This window comes from Haemaphysalis longicornis, unplaced genomic scaffold (genome assembly GCF_048455015.1).
Source record: "Haemaphysalis longicornis isolate Haplotype H1 unplaced genomic scaffold, Haemaphysalis longicornis Haplotype H1 scaffold_2, whole genome shotgun sequence".
In the NCBI taxonomy this organism is placed as follows: domain Eukaryota; kingdom Metazoa; phylum Arthropoda; class Arachnida; order Ixodida; family Ixodidae; genus Haemaphysalis; species Haemaphysalis longicornis.
The window spans coordinates 245,334,474-245,358,259 of record NW_027526295.1 but is presented as its reverse complement, the minus strand read 5'-3'; the positions used below and the strand labels follow the sequence as shown (position 1 = coordinate 245,358,259).

Genomic DNA, 23,786 nt, shown 5'->3' with positions numbered 1-23,786 from the left:
AAATGCTACAATAATCGGAAGCCGGCCTTTATAACATATGTAATGCAATGCTTATAATTCGGCGTCACTCACGAGACTGCGTACTATTCCTGTTACCCAGGAAGTTTCAGTGCTAGTTCGTTGTGGACTGAAAATAAGCGAATCAATATTCTCACAAATTCATAGATGATGCAAGGTTCTCGCACGTAATAAAGTTTACTGGGGCGATATTGTGCTCCACATTCTTCAAACGTCAAAGATGCAGTCAAACAGAACGACGTGAGCAGTAAAGATTTGGGGAATCGATCGTAGCGGAGTTGGTAACGTATGTGGTTGAATTAGAGCGCAGCCTTTTAAGAAAACACCCAGTCAGACCGAGAACGGTGTTGATAAACACGCTTTCATATGAAACGGTGTAGCCGGACGTGGCCTGAAACCTGAAAGAACAAGCGGACATTCAGCTTGCAACACGGGCTATGATACCCGTGCGCTGCTGGCCTTCGGTAAGAAAACGGAAAATATTAACACAACATTGTTCGCGGCAATCTTTCAGTGCCAGGAAAGCGCCCTTTCCCTGGCTACGTTGCAGCATTACCGAAGCAGGCCGGCGTAACTAAAATTGAGAGAGGCTGCCGGTAGGGAGTAATATTTGCGCCGCTGTGTGGTTTCCAAACGTTAAATGTTCACGAAAGGAACTTGCAGAAAACCTGTGACATTATTTTCGTTCGAAATTTATTTCCAGAGTCTACTATGGGTTATCTGTATTCAGCAAAACCGCCTACTAGTACACCCTATAGTTAAAGTTGTAATCCACCTAAAAAAACAACAACAAAAAAACAAACAAACAAACAAAGCAAACTAAAGGAAGAGAAGGAACAGTTGTACCCAGTTATTTACAGAAACTTTAATGTTTAGCACATAATTTTGTTATAGCGCAATGTACCTGGGCTACAATGGAGCTGGCACTACTTATAGTCGTTGCTACTGCAGTGTAAGTTAATGTGTCCAGGTAACACAGGGGCCCAATTTCTTTTGCAAAAGAATTGTAAATTAGAAAGGGCATATTTGCGAAGTCAGTATAAACAATTAAAACAGAAAGAAATATAACAAAAATTGCTGCCTTGTTCTGTATTGTTTGACGTTCTTGGTCTCCTTCCAGTAGTATATAAACAAATCTAATGACATATTTGTCTGCATTGCATTTGTTCTTATTTTCGTTCTTGCAAAATTAAGGTTGAACGCTATTAAGCTCTGGGTATATATTCACAGCTTAGATGCCAAACTTTGACATTGTTGAGAGAAAAGAATTTGGAGCAAGGAGTAACCAAAAGTGGCTAGACTGATATTCAGTTCACGTTGACCAAAGCTAAGCCGGGCATGTACCGTTGCAAGTACCGCCGAAAATTCCTCTTGAGAGCTCATAGGAAAATTTCGCTCGGGAGGAATAAAACTACTAAAAAAGCTTGTTCCTTGATTGGAAGACGTTCTCTCCAAGAAAAGCCACCGCGAGGTAAACATATTGAAAGGATGGGAAAGGAAATATTCTGGAGGAGCGAGGGTGTGTAGCGAAACAAATTAAGGTAGCCGTCTTCTTAACGGGAGACTCCCTTTTTTCGGTAAGATCTCACTAAATGTCGTAACTGAAATCAGTGTACCATTGTTAGTTTAATCACTAAGGTGGCCCCCTAACCTACCGCGAGAAAGAGCGGCTAAACGTGTTACGAAAGCACCAGCCAGAAGGAGGGTGACTTTTTTTCTAGCCTGCGAAGAAAAGCCTTGAAGGTCTATTGCGTCATGTGTAACCCTACATACAGCTATCAAATGCTTATGTGGTTGGGCAGGCCTCAAGCGCTGGAATATCCGAGTAACAGGAGTGTACATTGCCGCACGCGAGTGGGGATTACACTTATAATGATCAGGGAGCTGATTTTGGAAGCAGAATTCCTACCTTAATTTCTTTTCGAAGACGAATTGCAAGAAGCAAATGGCACCCGGGTGTACCTGCCGGGTGTACCCGTACATGCGCACTAAGGTCAGCATGCCATCAGCTAGAACGTTCACGATGGAGCACAGGAAAAAAGCGTTTCGTCTCCGCGTTGTGTTTTGAAGAATCGAATAAAATAAACAACCCACGGGATGTCATTCAGCCCGAGCCCAACGTTGTGCTTATTGGGCATCTGTGTTACCGTGTGTGCACCAAATTTTTTCAACGAAGTTCGCCTTTCTATTGCTTTGTATTGCTTCCTATGTATTTGACTAACAGAGCACACAAGTGCATGTTGTAGCTCGAATCTACGGCACTGTCTACTAGGCACATAGAAAATGCTAAATCTATGTGACTTCCTGTCTATACATATTGCCTTTTCGCGTATGTACACATCGTGAAACATCGAATTCTTGCTTGTGTACGCTCTTACAAAGCAGCTTACTTGCTCTAGTCTTTATAACACCAGCTGTATATTTCCCGCACTAACTTTCCCCGGCAATCCCACTAACTTGAGAATTCGTAAATTAACCGTCTCTCTCTATTGACGTTAGAATATACGCTGGGTCACGCGATACCCAGCGTATACTCAGTTAGCTGCCCTCAACAGTATCACCCGGTAATTATTCGCGTTCACGCATTGTAACTAACGATAAAATAGTTCCCGGTCAGGATTTGTGGAATAGGAAAAGGCTGAGTCAACAATGTTTTAAGTAATTTAGATGAACAGCAGGTTGTTTGTTTAATTCCCCGGAATTCAACCCGCATTGCATTACTTTTTTTTTCTGCACCGTAGTTATGGCTTATTTCGGTTTACCCGTTTTTACTTGGACCGTAGCCGTCAGCAGTGAGTTGAAGAGAAACGGAAGTGTCAACGTGTCGTGTGCTTCCAGTTTTGGGCGGTGTCGCCCTCTCTGTAGACTCCCCCAAGAGCTGATCACGCCATGCACTCATTTGCAGCTCACTCGCCTTCTGCTGCCACATCACCTTGCACACGTGCGCTTTGCAGGGGTGTATACACTCGTACATAGTGCCATCACATTTGAACCTAACGGAAACGCTCACGGGAAGGGTGAAATCTTGTCGGATTTTGCTTCCGTTTTTTAGAACCAATCGCCACCAACGCGCACGCGCCTCTACAAAACCAGCATCTGAAGAAGGTACAGGCGCCGTCATGAGTAATTGGAACATGGATTTGTGAATATCAAAACATATTTGCCTTACTGGCTTTATGACAATCGTTACCGGTTTACAGGAAGCTTTTTCTATAAGGGAGGACTCCTTTCACCGCACACCAATGCAGCCGGGCAGTTTCCAGAAGAAGAAATTCCTGTAAATTTACGAGACCATGTTCCAAATACTTTTCGCTGCACCGGTGCAGGCTCACAATAACATTAATTCCCTTGCCCTACGTCAGGTGTTCGCGTTTTGTTTTACCGATAATCACCGCTTCCCTGTGGATGCACCGGCATTTAAAAACAGACCAAGTATCGGGATGCCGATCATTGTCATTTAAGCCTGGGAAGGACAAAATGTTCAGTGCTAACAACTGTTTTCTTGACGTGGGAGGCATTCAGCCCCTCCCGCCATCCATCTAGCTGTAAGATTTTACGTGGTCGCCCCGGCCATGCTTTGTGAAGTTCATAGAACGGTCTTAAACAGCAGTAATAACTTTATTAACGGAAAGGAGCTGCGAGAGCCCTGGCGTTGGAGCGGAGGGGATCTGGGCAGGAAGAACACTTCGGAAATTCACGAGCGCACGTATAAGGCCACAATAAAGGTCACTGAGAAATGCCATGTCCACACGTGTTCTTGCAGAGGAGCTGGAGTTCACTGAAAATTCACTGACAGGCTCACGTGGCTTGTTGAGAGGAGCAGTCATGACGAGAGTCGGTTAAGGCTGTTACATTAGCTTGTATAAGCCGTTCGCTAAGGCGTATTCGACGATCGCTTCTAGAAGGGAAGAATCCGTTTACATTCGCTGCAGTTGTTCTGCTTCTGTCGCGGGCGGGGCGGACTTTGTTAGGAACCGCGCTCGACCAGAGATGCAATTAGCACATTTCCAGAGTAAATGAAACAAGTTCGGCGTGCAGTAGGTGTTGCAAATTATTTCCGTTCACAGTAAGAGGCCTGTGTGTGTGTGTATGTACAGCCATGATCAAAAGTTTACGGATTACGGAAATGACAATTTTAGGTTGTTTATCTTCCTATAGCAGCCCGACAAACTGTCGAATGCATGCGAGATGTCGTATAAGTACTAAACTAATGAAAACTACCGCACATACTACTCCTGGCTGCCGTGCGGCAGAAAAATAACTCAAAATTGCTGGCATCGTGGTCCGTAAACTTTTGCTCTTAGGTGTACATACTCATTTCTCAACAAGTTTAACGAAGTTCATCGGGCGCCGTACGGGCCAGAGCGATGACACAAAGCACTGCGCTTTGTGTCATCGCTTTTTGTAACTCGTCGAAATCAGAATACAATATCCTGACCGTAGACAAGTATCTTGTAGGGCCGTTCACAACACTGGCACCTGGGTGGAGCCAGAAGCATAGATAGCGACTGGATCAGGCTGCGCTCTCTCTGATAAAGAGGACGAGACACTCAGGACGAGACGCTAAGGAGGACGAGACTAGATCTGGGTGTCCTTGTTCTAGTCTCAGAGGACACATTATCTCCGGAATAGAGGTTTAATCTGTGTATTACACGCAATTTCTCATGAAAACGCGCGCACAGTCACTTTCTACTAAAATCAAAGACCTGAAAACAAAATTTCTAGCTCCAAACCTGGTGTGCTTTTAATAGACAAGGAAATATACGACGGGCTTTATTGCTTCAATTCGAGGTCAAGCAAGCTCACAAAGGTTTTAGCTGATGATCAAGGGTCGCCTTCAGCAGACAAGCTTTTTTCCTTATCGTAGGCCTGAAAGTTAGACACTGCGGAAAGCTATGCAAACTACTTATTTTCACATCTCCTAACCTTTCATCACTCGGGGTGTTATTCTTATTTTCATCGGGCAAGCCGTCCGATGCACTCTTGTTTGACGTAGTACTTTCGTCGTATCTTTGTGGGAAACAAATAAGATGACATTTGTTAATTTCCTTATCACGAGCAACCCGGGCAGTCCCGTCAAATGCTTTAGCCCGATCAAGAGAGCTGACGACCGTTCACTTTCTGCGCTACAGCGCCGGGCGCCCAGATCCCTGTGACACGCCATAGGGCAACGACCCTCAACAATGGCGGAGAAAGGCGTTGGTCGGTTCGGTGATTTCCCTCCAATCGCCGAACAATGCAATCGTAGCAAATCTTACGAAGCACTTGGCGCTGGGTATTGATTGGGGAGCTCTAAGGAGAAAAAATGTCACACCAGCACATTACGCAGAGAAATCGACGGGGATCATGCGAGAGGCTATACGTTTCTGTGGTGTGTGCACGCACATGTATGGTGCTCCGTGCTACGGTCGCGGAGAAATGCAAGTATTCGTTAACTACGCAACAAAGGTAAGAATAAAAATCTAAATAACTTGAAGGAAGCAATGAAGAATAGCTAGTGGGGAGTGGTCGGGGTTTCTAGAATCAAATTTTCAACAACAAACATCAATGTCACATCGCACACGAAAAATTCGCAGAGTAAGGATTAAGATTCGTACGCCCGGTATAATTGTCTTCAAGCTTCACTTAAAGGTGCCATGAAGACATAGTGCAAGTTTGTTTTATTTGAAAGATTTCGTGTCCGGATGCAAACGATGCTTTATTCTTATACTTAAAACTGCGCATACGGACGGGATGAGGAAAAGAAGATACAGGACAGGCGCAGACTCTTCTTTTCCTGGTTCCGTCCGTATGCGCAGTTTTAAGTATAAGTATGATGGGCCGACTATATAGCCCAACAACATTTTTTACTGATGCTTTATTCACTGCGAAATTAATCAATTTCAGTTAAAATTTGGATACTGGCGCCAAAACGTGTGTTTGAACGACCTTTGCAATGACATCATAAGAACAAGTCTTTCAGGTAAAATTTGGTGTGGAGTGGTGACTTGCTTATAGTTAGGCAACTAGATGGCGCCAGCACAGCACGGCAAGCCGTTTTCTGCCTTTTGCTTGTTTTTGACCGTATTTTAAACCTGGCGTCTTTTTGTTCATGGGGAAAATAATTGTTGCGTGAAACATGGTGCTCACTCGACAAATATGGTCACGTAAGACACCGTCGCTTGAATCAATCGGCCAGTGTCGTCTGAGAGAACCCCAAAGCCTCACAGTGTGCACAATACCAGCAGCAGTACGCATCGGTACTTCTATGTTTATGTGGGCTTTTGTAACTTCCACTGTTTGTCCCACCGTTCTTACTGATATAAAAAGAACGTGCCCGCGCAAATAGCTCGTTGGGCAAGCTTGTAAGTTCTGCCTATTTTGCGTTTGATCTTGCCGGCCTCCGCCAATCGCCGAGCTGGCTGGTATGACATCATAGGTTCTGTTGCGGGAAATGAGCTAATGGGTCGCATGGCCATTCCATTTTTTCCTAATTATGTAGCTTATTTGAGCAAAGTTTACGTTAAAACTGGTGTCAGCATGAGTCTAACGAGACAATCTTTTGAATGAACCAAACTTGCATTTTGTCTTCATGGCAGCAACTCACACATGGTGCCCCTTATTTATGATACTCCGTGTACGGAATATTCCGAGGCAGTAACACAATATGCAGCAGAAACAATTCTCCGGCAGCCTCGCGAGTCTCCACGGGCAGTGATCAGTGGGCGGGAACGAAAGATGAACCGGGCAATGCAGGAGCACGCAAGCAGCTGTGGCCTGCCTCGCCCCTGCGTTGGCGCTGTCTCTCGCCGGGAAAGATGCAGTCGAGGCAGTACCTATTGCACACCTGCTGACAATGCAGGGAGCTACGCCATGCTGCGATCGTCGGAAAGACGGGAGTCGGTTTGTCCAGCTGCTTTGAAGGATGAGACGGTCGTGCGACACGCGCCGCCAAGCCGCCTACGCTCCCTTTACGAGCGAACGGATTCGGTAAGCCGCCGTTGTTGCGTCGCACAAAAGCGGAGACGGCATGCTTTGGAGTCACTTTCAGTCACTGTGGTTGAGGCGCATTTCAACGCGGCGTTGATTCACTCAGCCGCGACGTAATAGCGATATCTTGAGCGGTCACTGGCTACAGCGCTTTTGGAATTTCTGATCATAATCGTCGAACGATTATTCACGAAATATAAGCAAGAAAGGTAGAATCCCGGGCGATGAGAAACAGTAAGGCGGCTGCAACCGGAATAACAACGGCAAAAAAGACGCTCTTATCAAGCACGCAGTTAATAGCAACGCAAATATTGTGACGGCGAGGTATAGTATAGCTGTTTTAGGTTCCAAGGACGAAGTGCCACATGCCGCCACACGGATACAAATAAAAAAAAAAGCAGGCACTCATAAATATTGAGAACAATCCCCATTTACCGCCCGTTTCTCGTCGTAGTCTAAAGCCGAGCTAAACTCCTTCCCTTCATGAAGGCTCACTTCTTAAGCTAAGCGCCAGCCTTAATTGTATCTTTCTTGAGCGGGGGGATGAAAAGAACTGTGATGCTAGCAATTCTCACCCAGCTCAAACAACAAAACACTCACCAGAAGGCTGGTGCATGCTTCCTCAAGCTGGAAAGACAGAGACGAAATTCAATTCGTTGTTCTTTAGCTTTGTTTCTCAAGGTTATCGTACTTGACACCCTCAGTCACGTGCTTTCCTTTTTGGCAGAGGAATTCCTGAATGGCTGGCTCTCATAATAGATTAGGCTGACGGACACTTTACTGTAAAAAAAAAAAACGAGAACTGATGTAAACGGCAGGATTCTTGTCTGGGTTTCTTATGGCCTACGTGAACAACCAGAACAAAAAGTTTGTTTGTGTTAGTCGCCATATAGGGGGACTCTGTGTTCGTTAAAAGGTGAACACCCAAATTATCGCTGTATAAAGCGCTATTGCTAATATACTCCCAGGGACCGTTGAATGGATCGGGGACTGACGTTATCTACTTTCTTGCCTCCTCCTAGCTCTGCCACCTCCACTTTTCTATTTGCAGGACATAGTGGTGGACAGACGAATTTACATTTTTATTGGCACCATGCCCGCCAACCACATCATAGCGGCCGCACCGGGACAAAAAAAAATAAATAAATAAAACATCAGAATGGTGGAAGTAACAGGAAAAGGGAGACACGGAACCCGGTGCTGCCACAACACACCGCCCTTCTGCCGGCAGCCTCGCGTGCAGGACGGCGCGGTACGGGCTTTGATGTTTACCAGGCGGGGGACACAAGATCGGACGCCGGCTTCGGCGCGCGACTACAACCGCGAGTTTGGCGGCGACGGCGGCCGTGGCGTAACGACCATTTTCCGAGCAGTCATTTGCAAACTTGGCGATCCGTCACGGGGGAGGAAAAAAAAGTAGAGGGAGAGTCTGGTGGGTGCCTCTTCTTTTCTACGAGCTCTTGTCCCCGGGACCGCTCGGCCCATTTCCGGCGGCCCCCGCGGATCGATTCGGCCGGACGCAAGTGCGTGCCGCGCGAGGTCCGAAAGCGAGCCCCGACCCCCTTGTAGTTCATTTTTGTTCTTTTTCGTTGACCGCGGCCGCCAGCCCGCATCGCAAACCCACGAAGACCGGCCTCCTCTCTTCTTCACTTCTGGCGTGGACGGAGAGAGCTTCTCCTTCGCCTTCTTCGCGCTGGTCTCGCTTCCTTCAAGACTAGAGCGCCGGCGGAAAAGCCATTTGGCCGGCCACGCCTCATGAGGCTATATGTGGTAGGGAAATAGGTGCTGCCCTGTACGGACGGTCTGAGTTCTCTTTTTTGTTCTCGTAAACGCTCCGTCGTCGCGCTTCTATATCCGACCCGCTTGAGGTCTGTGTCGAGTGAGCGACGCTGTTATAGAATAGCAGCAGCGACGCACACAGAGAGCAAAAGAAACCCTCGACGTGAATTGCGGTAGAACGATCCAGTTTTAGAGACATGCCTTGTCTGAATCAAGTGGTCATTGCAGCAGGTGTTCGGCCAGTCACAGAACTAGGTGGCTGAGTTTAGCACCACTTGTAGCACGAAGGGGTACTGCGATATCGTTCGTCTTTCGGGTCCCTTTCCGCGTTCCCTGCTTCCTGGGGGCACGAGAACTGATCCCGCGTTTATCTGCGAAGTGGCGTGTAGTTGCGGGGTTCTATTAACGGTCTTCTAGGGGTTGCGCGAGGTCCCTGTGGTGTACCTGTCTGTTCTCTTCGCAAGGCCGCCATTCATAAATCAGTTCCTCTGTTCTATTTTAGTGCGCGCTGCGGAGAACGAGTTGTGCAACAGAACATAAATTCGAGCCAAAAATGCCTTCGGCGTGTGATGTGTTCAAGCTGAGTGCTAGCGTCCTTCCTCGGCCCCTCAATCATTTTAGTACAAGAAAATGAGCGAAGGGCGTCTTTTTTCTTGTTTGGCAACGCAGTGCTCGACGGAATGGTTGAACAAACAGAACAAAAGCGACATTGAAGACACCTTCAAAATCAGATGATACAGGTGAGGGGGGTCAGTAACAACAAAAATCGTATCAATACTGAAAGGACGTATTAGAGACCGATTCGTGAGTTCGTTGGCTTTGTAATATACACCCCAGTGACACGGCCAGTCTAATGACATTTATGGCGAATGCTGTGAGTGCCTTTTTGAATGGGTGGCGCTACACGAGAACTCTAAATGACATTTACGTGAATGGAACTCGGTTATTGAATGCTTCGGGTAACACATCCGCATTAGTGAATGGGTGGCGCTACACGAGAATTTTAAATGACATTTACGCGAATGGCACTCGGTGATTGAAGGCTTCGGGTAACACATCCACATTAGCTCACAAATAAAGTGAAAAGCCTCGACAGCAGTGGTCTGTCGCTAAACAAGAAAGTTTATTAATTCATTGTACAATACTGCGTGTAAAACCTGTGATGTGAATGTTCCTAGCACAGAGCTACACTTTTTATTTTAAAAGTAATTTGGTTTTGCTTTAAGAAAGTAGCAGGTTTAAACCATTATAGACATATTTTAATTATTATCCTGCAATTATGCGAGTTTCCTAATCGCCACACTTTATCCATCAAACAACATTTACTACGCCGTGTAGACCCGCACGGCCTAACGGCATGCCATTTATAGCTTATGTCATACGCTTTGAATGACATTGGATTCGATGTGGGACAGAAGTATAACTACGATCTGTAAAATGGTAGATTTGGAGAGCTCTTATCTACGAACAAAGGAGCCCATAGAGGCTCCCTCGACCGACAATAAAAAAAAAATGCCGGATTGCAAAAAAAAAAAAAAAAGAAACGAAATGGGGGGGGGGTGGGGGGGAGAAAAGCGTGAGAACTGTCGGCAGGCTTTGAGGCAGGTTTCCAGAACATATGACACAGTGTCGCTATCTGCTGAAAAAATCGCAAACTCCCGCGTAACTCTGCAAATACCTAAACCCTCGCTATACCGAAGTTGCTTTGTTCAAAACGTCGCTTCATTAGAAGTGCGTCATCGTGCCCACTGCAATGCACTGAGAGCAAATAATCCCGGCTGTTAATGAAGTATCGCTTATAAAGAAGACAGCTTCTTGTCCTGAATACTTCGTTGTAACAAGGGTTTTAATGTTTCACACTTGTCTACACATACGACGTAAAGTGGTGCAGTGGCAGTGACATCAGTTCATCTGTAACGCGCAGCAGTGCAATGATCAATATGATTATAGTTATTGTGTCGGGTTCTTCTCAGTTATCGGAATAACAAGGCCGTTTACCTGTGTTTTCAATAAATACAAATATATTTCGAAATTTCCCCCTTTATCACCAGGCTTTTTCAGTATATAGGTATCGGATATATGCTACACAATGCGGCATATCGTGAGCGTTTACGGTTACTTCCGATGCTTCATGTTTCCTCTTACTGAATTTCTGCTGTTCCCACCTGTGCGCACCTTACGCTATAAATCCTCCCCTGGCTTTTCCACAGGGGTCTAGCGTCTCGACTTTAGCAATGCCGTGAACCTTATATTTCTATTTTTTTTCTTCTTCTCCTTTTAGGTTTATGTTCTGGTCCTATTATTCTCCTCCGTTGCTATAACATGCCCAGACACCCATTTTTTTTTTTCGGGAAAAGTTTCTGATATCCTGTTTGAGAGGCAGTGGTTTCCTGTTCGTTTCTTTCAGAATACATTCTCTCTCTTCTTTTCTCTGGATGCCCTAAGTGAAAGCAGTTTATGTTTCTTTTGGTGCTGAAAATCGCTGCATTTGAAAAACAGATAAAACACAACAGCAGAAACTAGCGCCTACACGCTGACGCAAGCATTAGGCGCTCCATTGGCTACAACGTATCGTTTTCCAGGTAACTGTAAATCAAAGCACGAGAAAGGCATCGGAGCACTGGCGCTCACATTGGGAAGTACGTTCCTACAACGTACTGGCAAAAAACGTCCACGACGTTATCATATATTAAGCAGCAGTGAGCTGCGGGCTTCTCGCCGGGAAGTTTACGAGCAATGAAGGAGCTGGTTGCGCGCGACTTTGACGTAATAAAGGTAGTGCCTTTGAAAAAAGGTGGGTATGAGTGACGTGCAACGGAGAGAAGCGCTGGGGCTCGCGAGGGAAAGAGTTATGACTTTCTTATACGGCTCGCAAAAGTGAGGAAAGTAATAACCAAGGCTTACACAAACTTCTCACAATTCCGCAATATTAAACCTATGCGAGCAGGTTACTACTTATGAATATACGTCGCGAGGGCTGCTATACCCGCAAGCGTCTTGAAAGTACGTGTGTACATTAGCGTCGGTGCCAACGCCAGTCACCTTTGCTGTGTTGTAATCAAATGTACCGCGAAAAAAACTCGGAAGCAAAAATGCAAGAAAAGAAGCCCCCAAAGTCGCTACGCCTGCGTTGCATTTTGCTTTCCACTATAGAGCTCCAACGTCAAGGCCGCAAGTGTAAAGCTAAGTGTACAACGGTTGCCCAAGGAGAAATAGAAAGAAACAGCCCGCAAACGCTCGCTGCCTCTTATGGTTCGTTATGGCTTGTGGTGGTTGACGATGCCGAACTGCCCGTCTCTTACTATCAACGGCACCGGCAGGGCAGTGGAAGACATGTTTTCCCTGCTAGAAGGTTCGCGAGAGAATACAAATCCTAGTACACACGCTACTTATTTGTGCTCTCTAAGGAGGTGCGGCGGAAAGTCAGGATTTGATTTAACGATTCAGGGTTTTTATTGTACATTTTCATAAAGACAGATCGCGCGCAGTTATTAGTACATTAGTACATTGGAGAAAGAAAAAAAAATGCCTGAAAACGTGTTGCGATGGCTTAAGCAGCGACTGCCGCAAGACACGGTGGAACAAATTTCTATGTGCGCATCCAACCGCCCAACATTGTTCGTTGTATTGAAGTTTTTTATTCACGTGACATCCTGACCAGCATTTTTCCTACCAGTTAAAGGGGCCATGAATACAAAATACAAGTTTGATTTCTTAGAAAGGTTTGGTGTTTCATTGTGCCCCTAGCGCTTGTTCAGCAGTAAACGATGCTTTAAACGCTTTAAACCATTTTTTAATTCTTTCGTTAAATCATGTGTTTCGGGACGTTAGAGATGACGCATGCAGGGAAGATGCCTGAAACAAACGTTAGTATGTTGACCAAGGCTGCTGCGGAATCCGAAATGTCTCCTTGTTTACCTCCTGCTTTCATAGATGGCGCTACGATATCGCTCCCAACCGCTGTCCGACCTTGCTCTGTTTCTAACCGGATTTGTACCTGTCTTACTCTTGTATAGTAATCGTTCGTGAAAATTTGGGCATGCTCTACAAGCAAGGTCACGTGTGTGGCGATGTCGTTTATGCCAGTTGGTCAGTGTCGTGGGTGACAAGCCCAATGCGACCGGCGACTGTGCAGCTTCGGCCGGCATAGTGTGCGCCGTACGCACTGGCGCTTTCATGTTCACCTGTTCGTTCATAACTTTCCTTGTTTGTCCCACCATTCTAATGTGTACTAATGTATACTAAATTTGCGAGCTTGCAAGTTCCGCAAGGTTATAATCCCTGTTTATTTACGTTTAATTCTGCCGGCCTCAGCCAATCGGAACGAACTGCCCATTATACGTCATAAGTTCGGTTCGGAAAAATAGCTAGGATGTCAGATGCTTATTTTTGTGTTTTCCTCATTATACCGCCTATTTTAGTAAAGTTTGTGTTCAAATATTTATGAGTGTTATACTAACGAATCAATTTTTCCAATGAACCAAAATTGAATTTTGCCTTCATGGCCCTTTGAAGGAAAATTCACAGCTATGGCCGCCGCAAGTGTGAGAATCATGGGCTCGCATGAACCCGCGCGCAAAGACCTTAAATAAGGCCAATATATCACTTAAGGCTTAGATTCCAGCCCGTTTCATGGCTAGTGTACCCTCCAACACGTAAAAACAGTGGCGACTACTGCTGCAAATTTTACTTCCTCAAAGTTTTCATCGCGCTCCTACTTTTTCCAGCCTATGGTGGCCGACATTTTTTTAGTGTCGCTCAAGATTTTTCTGTGTACTTTTGCTTACTAATATAAGAGTTATTTAAAATCTAAGCACTGGCCGTCCGGTCGCTTATTTCCCTCCTCCTATCCCTCGAGTTTCTGTGCAACTGTGCAGGACGCTGCAGACCTACCTGCGTAAATTTGGCGAAGCCGAAAGATCAGTAGCACTCCTTTTCGTGCGAATAATACGACCCTATAGTGATGTGTAAGATGTGCACTCTCACAGAACAGTTAATGAAGCGCACTTTAAGAGAACAGTTAATAAAGCGCACTTTAAGAGAACAGTTAATAAAGCGCACTTTAAGAGAACAGTTAATAATGCGCAATTAAATCGTTGACACCCTCAAGGCCGCGTCATTCACACGGGGCCGGACTGCACAGTGTATTTTTTTGTTATACATTAGATTGTCGTTCCAGCTAACAAGACAACCACATTCCCGCAGCCACGTTTGGTTGTTTCTGATTTGCGGCGGCACGCATAAACGGGTGTGCTTTGTAACTGTGCAGCTGTTCTTCGGAGAATTATACGAGGCCGCGTGTGTAGTGCATCACAGTCGAAATAGCAGTTAATTTGCTTAAAAGCTTCGCGGACGCTGACGAATGTTTGTTTACGGTCTCTCAGCGTTGCGAGTGCCGAGAATCAAAAGCGTGTTTACAAGAGCGTGTGTATTGGGTGGTGGCGCCATCTCACTGGTGTCTCACGCCTCTATTCGGCCTGCCCGAGCACGTGAGCTCGATCAATACCACTAGTAGTCGGAGTATAAGCCGACAGAAGGCGCCAGGTTCCTTTATGCGGCTGCCCCAGACCAAACCAATATGGTAGAAAGCTTACACCGGCGGCGGTGTCCCTGGAGCGCCTTTATCTGATGTAGACAAAGCGCTGAAATGTGGCGTGCAGTAGTTTTCCGGTATTGACCCATTTCTGGGTCAGGTCAGTGAAAGCGAGCGCCTTGATTTAAGTGTATCCTGGGTACCCGGCAAAGGAGATTGGGACCCTGTAGTGCACACGCACGGAAGAGGGGAGGGAGAGTTCGTGGTAACGTGACCACGCGTTGCAAATGCGGGGGATAGCATGGGACGCCGCTTCCTGCAGCCCGGAAATGCATTCGATATATACGAAGGGAAGTTTTCGAAGGACTTTGCGAGGGCACGAGACCGTTCTTTATCGCCGACCGACGCGCGCGGGGCAGTGCTTACAGTGATTGTTGCTCCTTCTTGCTTGGTGTAACGCGGCTTTGTGTGTGCGTGTGTGTATGTATGTGCGTTTAACGGTGCCTTTTGTTTTTCAGTGCTTTCTGCTGGAGTGCTTGCAGCTTGTTTGTAGGGCAATTCTTTTTAGCTCGTAATGTTTCCCGGAACGTGCGAATTGCAGGGACTTGCATCGCACCGAAAATGGCAAAGCTTTCAGTTTGCTTCGTGCAGAGTGTGTTTACCAATAGTGGTTGGTGTAAGATGCGAACTAAAAAAAAAAAAAAAGAAAGAAAATGTGGTGGAATCTACTCGTCGCCCCCCCCCCCCCCCCCACCCCTCCTTAGGCCTTGAGATCCCCCGCCCTTTCGACATAATTTCCATACAAGTTATGCGAACACTTTGTACACAAATGGATAACACCTCTCGCGCTGACCACCACCCTTCTATGAATGTTTTGCCTATTATCAGCCGAAGATGCACCATGAAGGGAAAACATCTTTGAGGCGTTTTTTTTAAATAAGGTGCTTATATACGCTTTTTAGTGCAAAAGTGAGGAGGTACTGGGATACTTAGACTGCCAAGAAAAGTTTATTTCAGCGGTTAAAACCCGGCACAGTGTGAGGCGAGGCAAGGAATACCTGGCTGTTAGTCGATACCAGATGTCCTCTCGTCGGAAGCGGGTTGATATTATGTGAACAGTGACAGGCTGTGTGAGATTACGAGCCGGTAACACACGGAGTTTTCTCGTATGGATTCAATTCGTTCGTTTTATGTTGTTACACTGACCACCAGCAAAATACCCTTAAAGAGCCCAGTTGTTAACTGCTTATTTACAAAAATTTTCCATCTGCAAATTGATTTTATCCAGTCTTCTTTCATGTGATTTTTTCTTAACCCCTCAAACTCTTTCCCCCGGTGTAAGGTAGCAAACCGGGCTCTGTTCTTAACTGCCGTGCTATCTTTCCTTTCATGTTGTGTCCAACCTATTCATTCAATTAAAAAACCTAATTACAGCTTGGTTTCACTATCTCAATGCAACGTTCTGTACTCTTCACTGTTTGCATGTGAAGCTCAAACGGGTAAAAAAAATTCTACGTGCTCCAGATTGAAGTTTTGATGCCGTGGCCTAAGTCTGCGGCCTTAAATGCTTCTACAAATTCTGCTACAGTTTGAAAGTAACCGCCTTTCTGAAAGCACATTAGAATTTGCAAGGGAATCTAGTAGCTTCAAGTAACAAACTTTACGGCTTGCTGTGTATAAAATGATTTTTACCTCGACCGGGTGTTCTAGTGCTAGCGCACATAACGTCGTAAACTTCTTTCCTGTCATATTAAGCTAATTCCGTAATAGGATATGTTCTGTATGAAATTTAGCATGCTTTAAAAATTGTCTAGATTCATTAGAAGAAAAAACTAATCTGCCAAGCTAAAATGAATCTGTAATAAAAGTGTTCTTAAGCTTCGGCTCGTCTTTTTGGAATGTCTGGGAACAGCAAAATAGGAGAAAAAAAATACCAGCTAGTTATTTATTCCCCCGTTCAAGGTAATATAAAGGAGTATAATCAGGCCATATAAAATGCCAAGGGGAAGTTGGCGTTGGTACTCACAAAGTTTAACAAATATTCTTGTTGCGCGTTACGCTGTCGTGAAGAGGCTTTACCTATTCCCCTTTAATCCTCCTTGACACCCTAACTAACCTACAAAAAAGGACCTTACGTACTTGACCCTCGGGCGGATGTATAAGGCAACCTTGTAGAGTACCTTGTTGACCTCATCATAGAGTAGCGTTGTGCACGGCGTTTTATATGCACTCTATAGGACAGTGAATTGTAGGGGCTCCGCAGCCCTGAGCGGTGTGTTCGGTCGGGGTGCACTTCTGTTCTACCTACGGGCAGGACGGAAACAAAAGTAATGAGAGAAGTGAGTGAGCGCAGCTTGCCACGATGCCCGGGCGCTGATGGCGGCGCGGCCTGTCTCGCAGCGCAAGCAGTCTCGAGTCCAGCTGGACCGGGGTCGGCCTCCCCAGAGCACCTTGCAAATCCTCAAGGGATTCGTTAGTATCTCACCCTGCTGCTGCTGATGCTGGTGTCGATGCTGCATCCCAAAGCGACGCCGCGCACGCTGCCGCATCCTCCCTTCTTCTACCTGTCCCCGCATAAGAAACGCCCTCCCATCCTTTCCGTGACCCTGTGCCCCGCCTGGGCCCCTTGTATTTCAATCCCTGGGATAGCGGGCAACCGCGAAGAGGCTCGTGGTATTTTTTTAGAGCCCTACCTTGCTGTTCCTTGCGCCTAGCGCTCATTATAGGCAGAAAAGGGCGTTTCATTTAGCTTTCCTGTCGGATGCGTTTAGATACAGAACTGGTATTACCTGAGGGTAAGGTAAACTTCGGTTATTTAACAAAGTTGACACGTCCGGCATATTTTCATTCTGAAAAGTAAACATTTATTGTTAGACGTAAAAGCAGGCACAAATGCATATGTTTCTGAGTCACGTAAGGCGTTCAAGAAAGCACGGGGGACCAAGTGCAGCAAGGATAAGAATACGGCGTTTTGAATGCGCTACAAAATGATGAATATTATTTTCCTTTTTCGTTAAGGTGGAAGAAGGATAATCAGTGCCCACTCCCAGTACTCGCGTACAGAGCAGAAACTTAAGGTCTTTCGAGCACTAATTTGGAAAGGAGGCTTTCACAGCTGGGCTCAGAACAGCTTTGGGAAGCAAGATGATAGCTCCTTTAAGTAAGGACAGAAAGCAATGATGAGCGTGCGTAGGCAACAACAACAACAGCATAAAAACTTTCATGGATGGGAATAAATAATTGCAGATCGGAGATGCGGTACCGGTGCGGCAGTCGTTACGGGGACCACGCTACTGCGCCTGCGCATTGGCGTAGTCAGGGACACTTGATTTAGTCGCAGTACCGAAGGCCTCATGGGGACCGGCTTTTTGGTCCGGTAAAACTCTCCTTTTTTGTTCATGCCAAGAGGGAAAGACATAGGAAGGAGCATGCGGCGAGTGGGATGGGCAAGAGACAAAGTATTGAAGCGACGGAGTGCTTATACCGGGAAACAGCAGGAGAAGCAGGAGGCAACAGACAACCAGGTGCGGAATCAAGGCATCAAAATTAAGAGAGGGACAACACCGAATCAGGTTGACGTCGTGCCGGAGCACTTGAGGATCTCTGGGAGAGGGTGATAGAAATGCGTCGTCTTGCAGTGGATCGAGTAAATATACGTTACGCGTTCGCACCTGTAGCCTACTCGTCTCGCCTCTCCCTCCCTCTTTCTTGTCCCCGTGTTGTTGTGCGGCGTGCGTCGGCGCTCGCTGTTGTGTCTAGTCATGTTCGTGTGGTCGTCTGCCTGCGCTTTGCCTTGTGCTGTTGCTCGTCGTGCGCCTTGTGGGGCGTTGCTTCGTGAGGCCCGAGAAAGCTTGACTCGGCTTTCTGCCGCCCATGCTGCTGCTTCCGTTGCTTAGCTGGCATGTCGCCGTTCAGGGAAACTGTAGGACAGAGATTTAGGTTTGTTTTGTGAGAAAATGGAACAGCGTGATGGTCATGGAAATTCGAAACATCATCTCTACTTTTCAGCATTGCTCTCGCGTATGTATACGCATAAATCTAGAAAAAGAGAAATGTGCAAAGACAACTCAACCTTACTCTGATGAATGCATGAAGGCAAGCTACTTGCCGATACGTGAGTAAACATCCTGTTATTGTTCTGTTGGTGTGTTCGACTATGTAGACATACTATATATATATATATATATATATATATATATATATATATATATATATATATATATATATATATATATATATATATATATATATATATATATATATATATATTGGACGACGCAAATGTCTGTCTTTTTTGCAGCAATAGTTACACTTTGTTTTCAAGCAATGATCAAGATCTCATAATGTGTTATCAAGCAATCGATATTCGCAGGGCTACCAGTGGAGCGACTTTGTAGCGTGTAGTTTTTTTTAACTCTTCATTTCTATGAGCGGCAAACTTGTTTCTATATTTTAGGTGGATTCAACCTCGTACTGCATTAGTCGGAAGAAACGCGGAGGATGGCGTCATAGAAATTACCCATTAAAATTCTCACCAAGAGCTCCCGGGGGAACCGTATCGTCACAATGCCGATGCTGTGAATGCCAATAGCTGTATTTTTTGGGCCTGTTATATGGTCTCTGATCGAAAATAGTGCATGACAAGTTGGAATTGTCATTCTTGAGGACTTACGCCTGGCAATGTACGTCGCGGCGATGTTCAGTTTGGCTATAGGGTACGCCTACCTTTAACAAAATTTATGCGGGAGTCCATCGATGCTTGCTAACCAAAGAATAACTTACCCCGTAATAACAACAGGGGAGGTAGCGCTGCGAGGGTGCTTAATACAATGTGGTCTCGAAGTAGATGCACATTTCGAAAAATATCAGTGGGTATGATTCTTCTGTGCTTCACTTCGCTCATGCAGCCGCTTTCTGGCTCAAATTACGCCATTGATACGCAAAAGCCGGTGTTGTGCCGCATGCTTCAGGTTATGCCCACTTGAGCTTACAACAAACTAAACTCGCTTGGGTAGAACTCAGTGTTTGATGAGGGTTTCGCATTTTGGATACTCCGTGGGGTCTGTGTTCAAGACACGACAAATGGAATATATGCTCCGGAAACTTGGTATTCTGGTGTGTGACCATGCAGGATCTTAATAACCCTTATGTCAGCGCTTTGGATGGTGTCTAATGGTACGGTGTACTTTCTGCACAATGACCCTTCTCGCAGCTATACAAGTGAATGCGGGGATGACACTGAACACACAACTTCCTTTCATGAAGTCAGCCCGAGTTTTCGAAGCGTTGAAGTGGCCCACCAGCTGTAGAAATCGGTCTGCGTTTCTTGGTTTCAATGCATCTCCGCGTACATTGCTAAAATGTTAAAGTATTGAAAAATATCACACTACGGAACGCAACTGCCACCGTCCACCCCGGGCAACGTTGTCGGAAGGCAGGTGGTGCAAGACGACCATGCAAACCAAAATTTAGTAGCACGAAGTACTATATTGAAGATGAAAAAAACTGCACAAGGTCTTCCTCAAGGCCGCAATGTACAGTCGTTCACAAGCTTAGCTGGAGCATCATATTTAGCTGGAGCATCATAGTTTAGCGTGGCATAGCTCGAACATTATGACGTAAAACGGCTCAATTCAGTGTGGAGGATTTGAGTGCCACCTTTAACTTCACATAAGTGACTAAGTTGGGACTAGACTACCTTACGCTAAGAAAGGAAAAGACGGTAAGTGTGGAAAGCGTTGCTCCACCTAAGACTATGGACCAATATACTTATGAGAGAGAGAGAGATAGAAGAGAGAGAGAGAGGAGGAGAGAGAGAGAGAGAGAGAGAGAGAGAGAGAGAGAGAGAGAGAGAGAGAGAGAGAGAGAGAGAGAGAGAGAGAGAGAGAGAGAGAGAGAGAGAGAGAGAGAGAGAGAGAGAGAGAGAGAGAGAGAGAGAGAGAGAGAGAGCGGGGGTGGGGGCAGTGGGTTCAGCACTGAAGGCGCCCTTCTTGACCTTCTCTAAAGATAAGTCCACTACGGGGTTGATATGAAGCAGCGTTGTGGGATTGAGCATTAGGCAGGATTGTAACAGGTGTGGCCCACGGTTTCTGCGGAACAAGAAAGCCATTGGAGTGTTCAATAAGCGCGACAGGGATCACTTCTTCTCCTGAATGAGTCACTGACCGCATGCCGGTCAGTCATGCGGCACAGCCACAAGCTGTAAAAGCACAGCACTACAAAAACGTCATAAGGCTCCCGATTAACATCAAGAAAAGGCAGGAACCGGATAGTGTATGGAGTAATTTTATTGTTCTTTTTGAAAGTTTGCTAAAAAACGCCCGAAAAGAACACTGCGTCACTGCACAACCCAAAACCATGATCACTTATCGCTGGTTGATATCATAGGCCACAATTGTCGACCAAATAATAGACATTCCCTTTCGCGCAGCCATATTTTAACTGGTGGTGTGGAAGAATGAAGCTTGAAGAAAAGCGCTTTCGCATTTGATGGAACACACATACCCATTACACGTTTTAAGGTTTTTTTTAAAGTAAGGCTGGCAATAAATAGGCACCTAGAATAGACTTTCAATTCGTCATAGTTTTCTTTGACGTACTGAACAGATATTCCAAGGAATACCGCGTAGTAAGAAAGTTAAAAGTGTCCACAACTTCCTTGAAAAATTCCAATGACGGCTTAATGTTAACGTCTCCCGTACATATGAGCAAAAAAGGCAAATGGAAACTTAAGCGCTGCTGCGACGCGCGCTTAACTTGTCTAAGTACTGACGACCAATTGGGCCCTGTGTTCGGTAGCACGTTGGTAAAACACAAGTTGTCATTGTTGTCGTTGTTATTCTTTTCTTTGTCGCACATGCCCAGGTGGAGGATTGGTCCAGAATCTGGAGCTCTGAGGGGCTAATCTGCCCTCTTCACAAAATTCACAATACTGTGAATTGAAAACGTAGACGTTATCGAATAGTGCGTGCAACGTAACACTTGAACCTGATGGCACGGGAGTAGAACAAGTGCACACCAGCAGCGTAGAACCCTGATTGAAAGAAAACTGTGGCGTGTGCTAGTTGGCTTGCTGACGCAATTCGTGCAGTAAGACGAAGAAACAGAAGTAAAGAAACAGACGCAAACACATTCTAATATTTAAATATTTTTATTTCCCTACAAAAATTACATAATTTCTTTCGTTAAAGCGCCCATTTCCTGGCCAATCCCCCGAATGGGTACGCGTCATTTCACTGGAACCACCACCACCACGGTAAAGCATTAAAGAAGCCATGCCACATGCTTCTTTTCTGCTATGGCTTTTCTGCTATGGCTATGACTCTTATGACTAGGTGTCTGTTTTCATACAATGTCTTTGTGGTCAAATAGTATATCAAATAGATTTCCAAAGACGGTGGAACTGTTATTTATGTTTGATGCCTGTAAATGCGGGTTTTGGTCTTGGTGTTATTCCATTAAGAATGTCTTCGCGGCCTTTGCCTGCTACTCCACGGCCCTCCGAAACTCGGCGCCAGGGCCGCCATGCATAGAACTTGCTTTGTTAATGCGAAGAGGAAGTTAATAAACCGCCCCTGCTCTAACAGAGTGAACGAGCTTCCATCAGCACCTAGGTCCACAACTTCTCTTCAAAGGCGACGATAAGCATTCTTGGAGAGTCCAAGCTACGCTCTGAAGTTCGCTCTGCATTCTTCAGCGTGTAACCTGACACTTGAGGCACATTAGTTCCTTATTAAACTCAGGGCACTTAAAGACGACAGCATAATAAGGCGTGAAAAATGGCCCTTTTCACGGGAGCGCGCATTCTATTCTTCAGCAGACTTTCAAAGAACCGTGGTCTTGGAGGGTCAGCAGTGGGAACGGCCCCGGGGAGACAACGGCGCAGAGGTGCTCGTCCCGAGGAGAAAAAAGTAAGAAATCTGCATTTCGAATAAAATACTTCGGATGCAGCACCCACCAGCAAGCGAGGTTAGACGAGGCGCTACTAATACGGAGAAGAAGGGACGTCGCCAGTTTGAGACGTCGCGAGCAGTCGGTGGCCGGCGCCATCCCGGCAATAAATGCGAGGCCACGAGGGGAGCGGAATGCAATGAAAGCGCTTGGAATGCCGTCGCGGGTCAAACAGGCTTGGAGCCTGCTATACCGCTGACCAACGGTTTCGCCTGGGGAGAATAATTTTCTTTTTTGGTCTAGAGACCTGGGTATGTCAGATGCTTCCTCTTTTGTCAGCATCCTGGGTGAATTGTTGACCCCCTTTATTTGAGCTGGTGAGCTTTCCGGAAAAAACAGAGCCAGCGGGGGTATTCCAGTTATCTTTGGAAAGAGCAATATCCCCTGTTTCACTGGAGATGTAATTTGATACCACTTTGCTGTGGCGCGGGGCTGACTCTAATATTCATGGTGATCGGAAAAGTGCGCTTCCCGCAAAGAGGTTTGATAGTTTATTTGGAACGTACTACTGGCTTCTTACCGGAGGCTGTTGCAAGAATTGGATGGCGCATTAATCAGTAACGTCGAAACGATGAGATAACACACTTCTTTTATTGAGTGGGTTGCCAATATAGCATAATGCTTTGTCCTTACTAGACGCACTAGCATTCTAAACGAGGAGCGCAATGAACGAAAAAAGCAGGAAAGCTATGCTGTTATTTCTCAACTTTTGCGTTTAACATTATTCGCGTGTCTAGCGCGAAGTATTAGAAGTCGGGAATTGTTCTAAGGAATGCGAAATTATGCGTTTGACCTTCAGACCGATTATTTCATAGAATAGACCCGTAACCCAGTAACTTTTTTTTATGGTGAGTAATTTCTAGTTGTTTTATTATTACACATTTGAGCATTACCGGCAAGTTCATATTCTTCCAATCGCTTGCCCGCACAATAGAAACGTAAGCTCATCCTTGAAGTAGTTGTACAAACATTTACTGGAGCCTACAAATAAGAAAAATTAAGCAAAAAAAAAAAAAAGGCGCGGGGCTCTCCTTAGTACAGGAAGCTGCATTTCTAGCAAAGGAGACCAAGGGTTTCCGTAGTCTCGAGCACAGAGCTGCTTAATCCATACTCCCCCTACTCCGGCATGGGGTAAGCCAGGGGATTCATGTGGTTGTGGCATTCCCATACAAAATGGGGAGTATAGCGGAGTGGGCAGTTGTAAGGGTATGTAGTGGATGAGAGGGATGAAGGGTAGGGGCGTTGAGTGTCTGGATTTGAAGTCTGTGCTATAATTTGGCGTTGCTGACATTGAGACTTTGAGAGACGCGGGAGGGGCATATCATTGCGGGCAGCTCTAACGATAGAGGTGTATGGTATTGCTGTGGCGAGTAGGAATTCTAAAATTGTTCGCGGTTTCACCAGTAGCAAACTGGACGTCCGTGAGGTGATTTCGGAATATTGCACGCGGAAGTTAAGTCCCACATACGAAATCACCGTCACTCATGGTATGTACATGCAGGACATGTGTATTGCATACTGATTTGTCATTAAGCTT

General features: G+C 45.8%; 1 protein-coding gene across 6 annotated transcripts in view; it reads left to right on the top strand.

Moving 5' to 3' along the window:
* The window catches only part of Sei (potassium voltage-gated channel seizure), a 326,623-nt gene that overhangs the window by 184,231 nt on the left and 118,606 nt on the right, over positions 1-23,786 (top strand). For 4 of the 6 annotated variants that reach the window (XM_077699988.1, XM_077699987.1, XM_077699991.1 and 1 more), the window contains exon 6: positions 16,700-16,771. The exons of the other annotated variants lie outside the window; for them this stretch is intronic. In XM_077699988.1, coding sequence (XP_077556114.1) covers positions 16,700-16,771 — 72 coding nt within the window. The remainder of the gene's footprint in view (positions 1-16,699; positions 16,772-23,786) is intronic. 6 annotated transcript variants of the gene reach the window in all.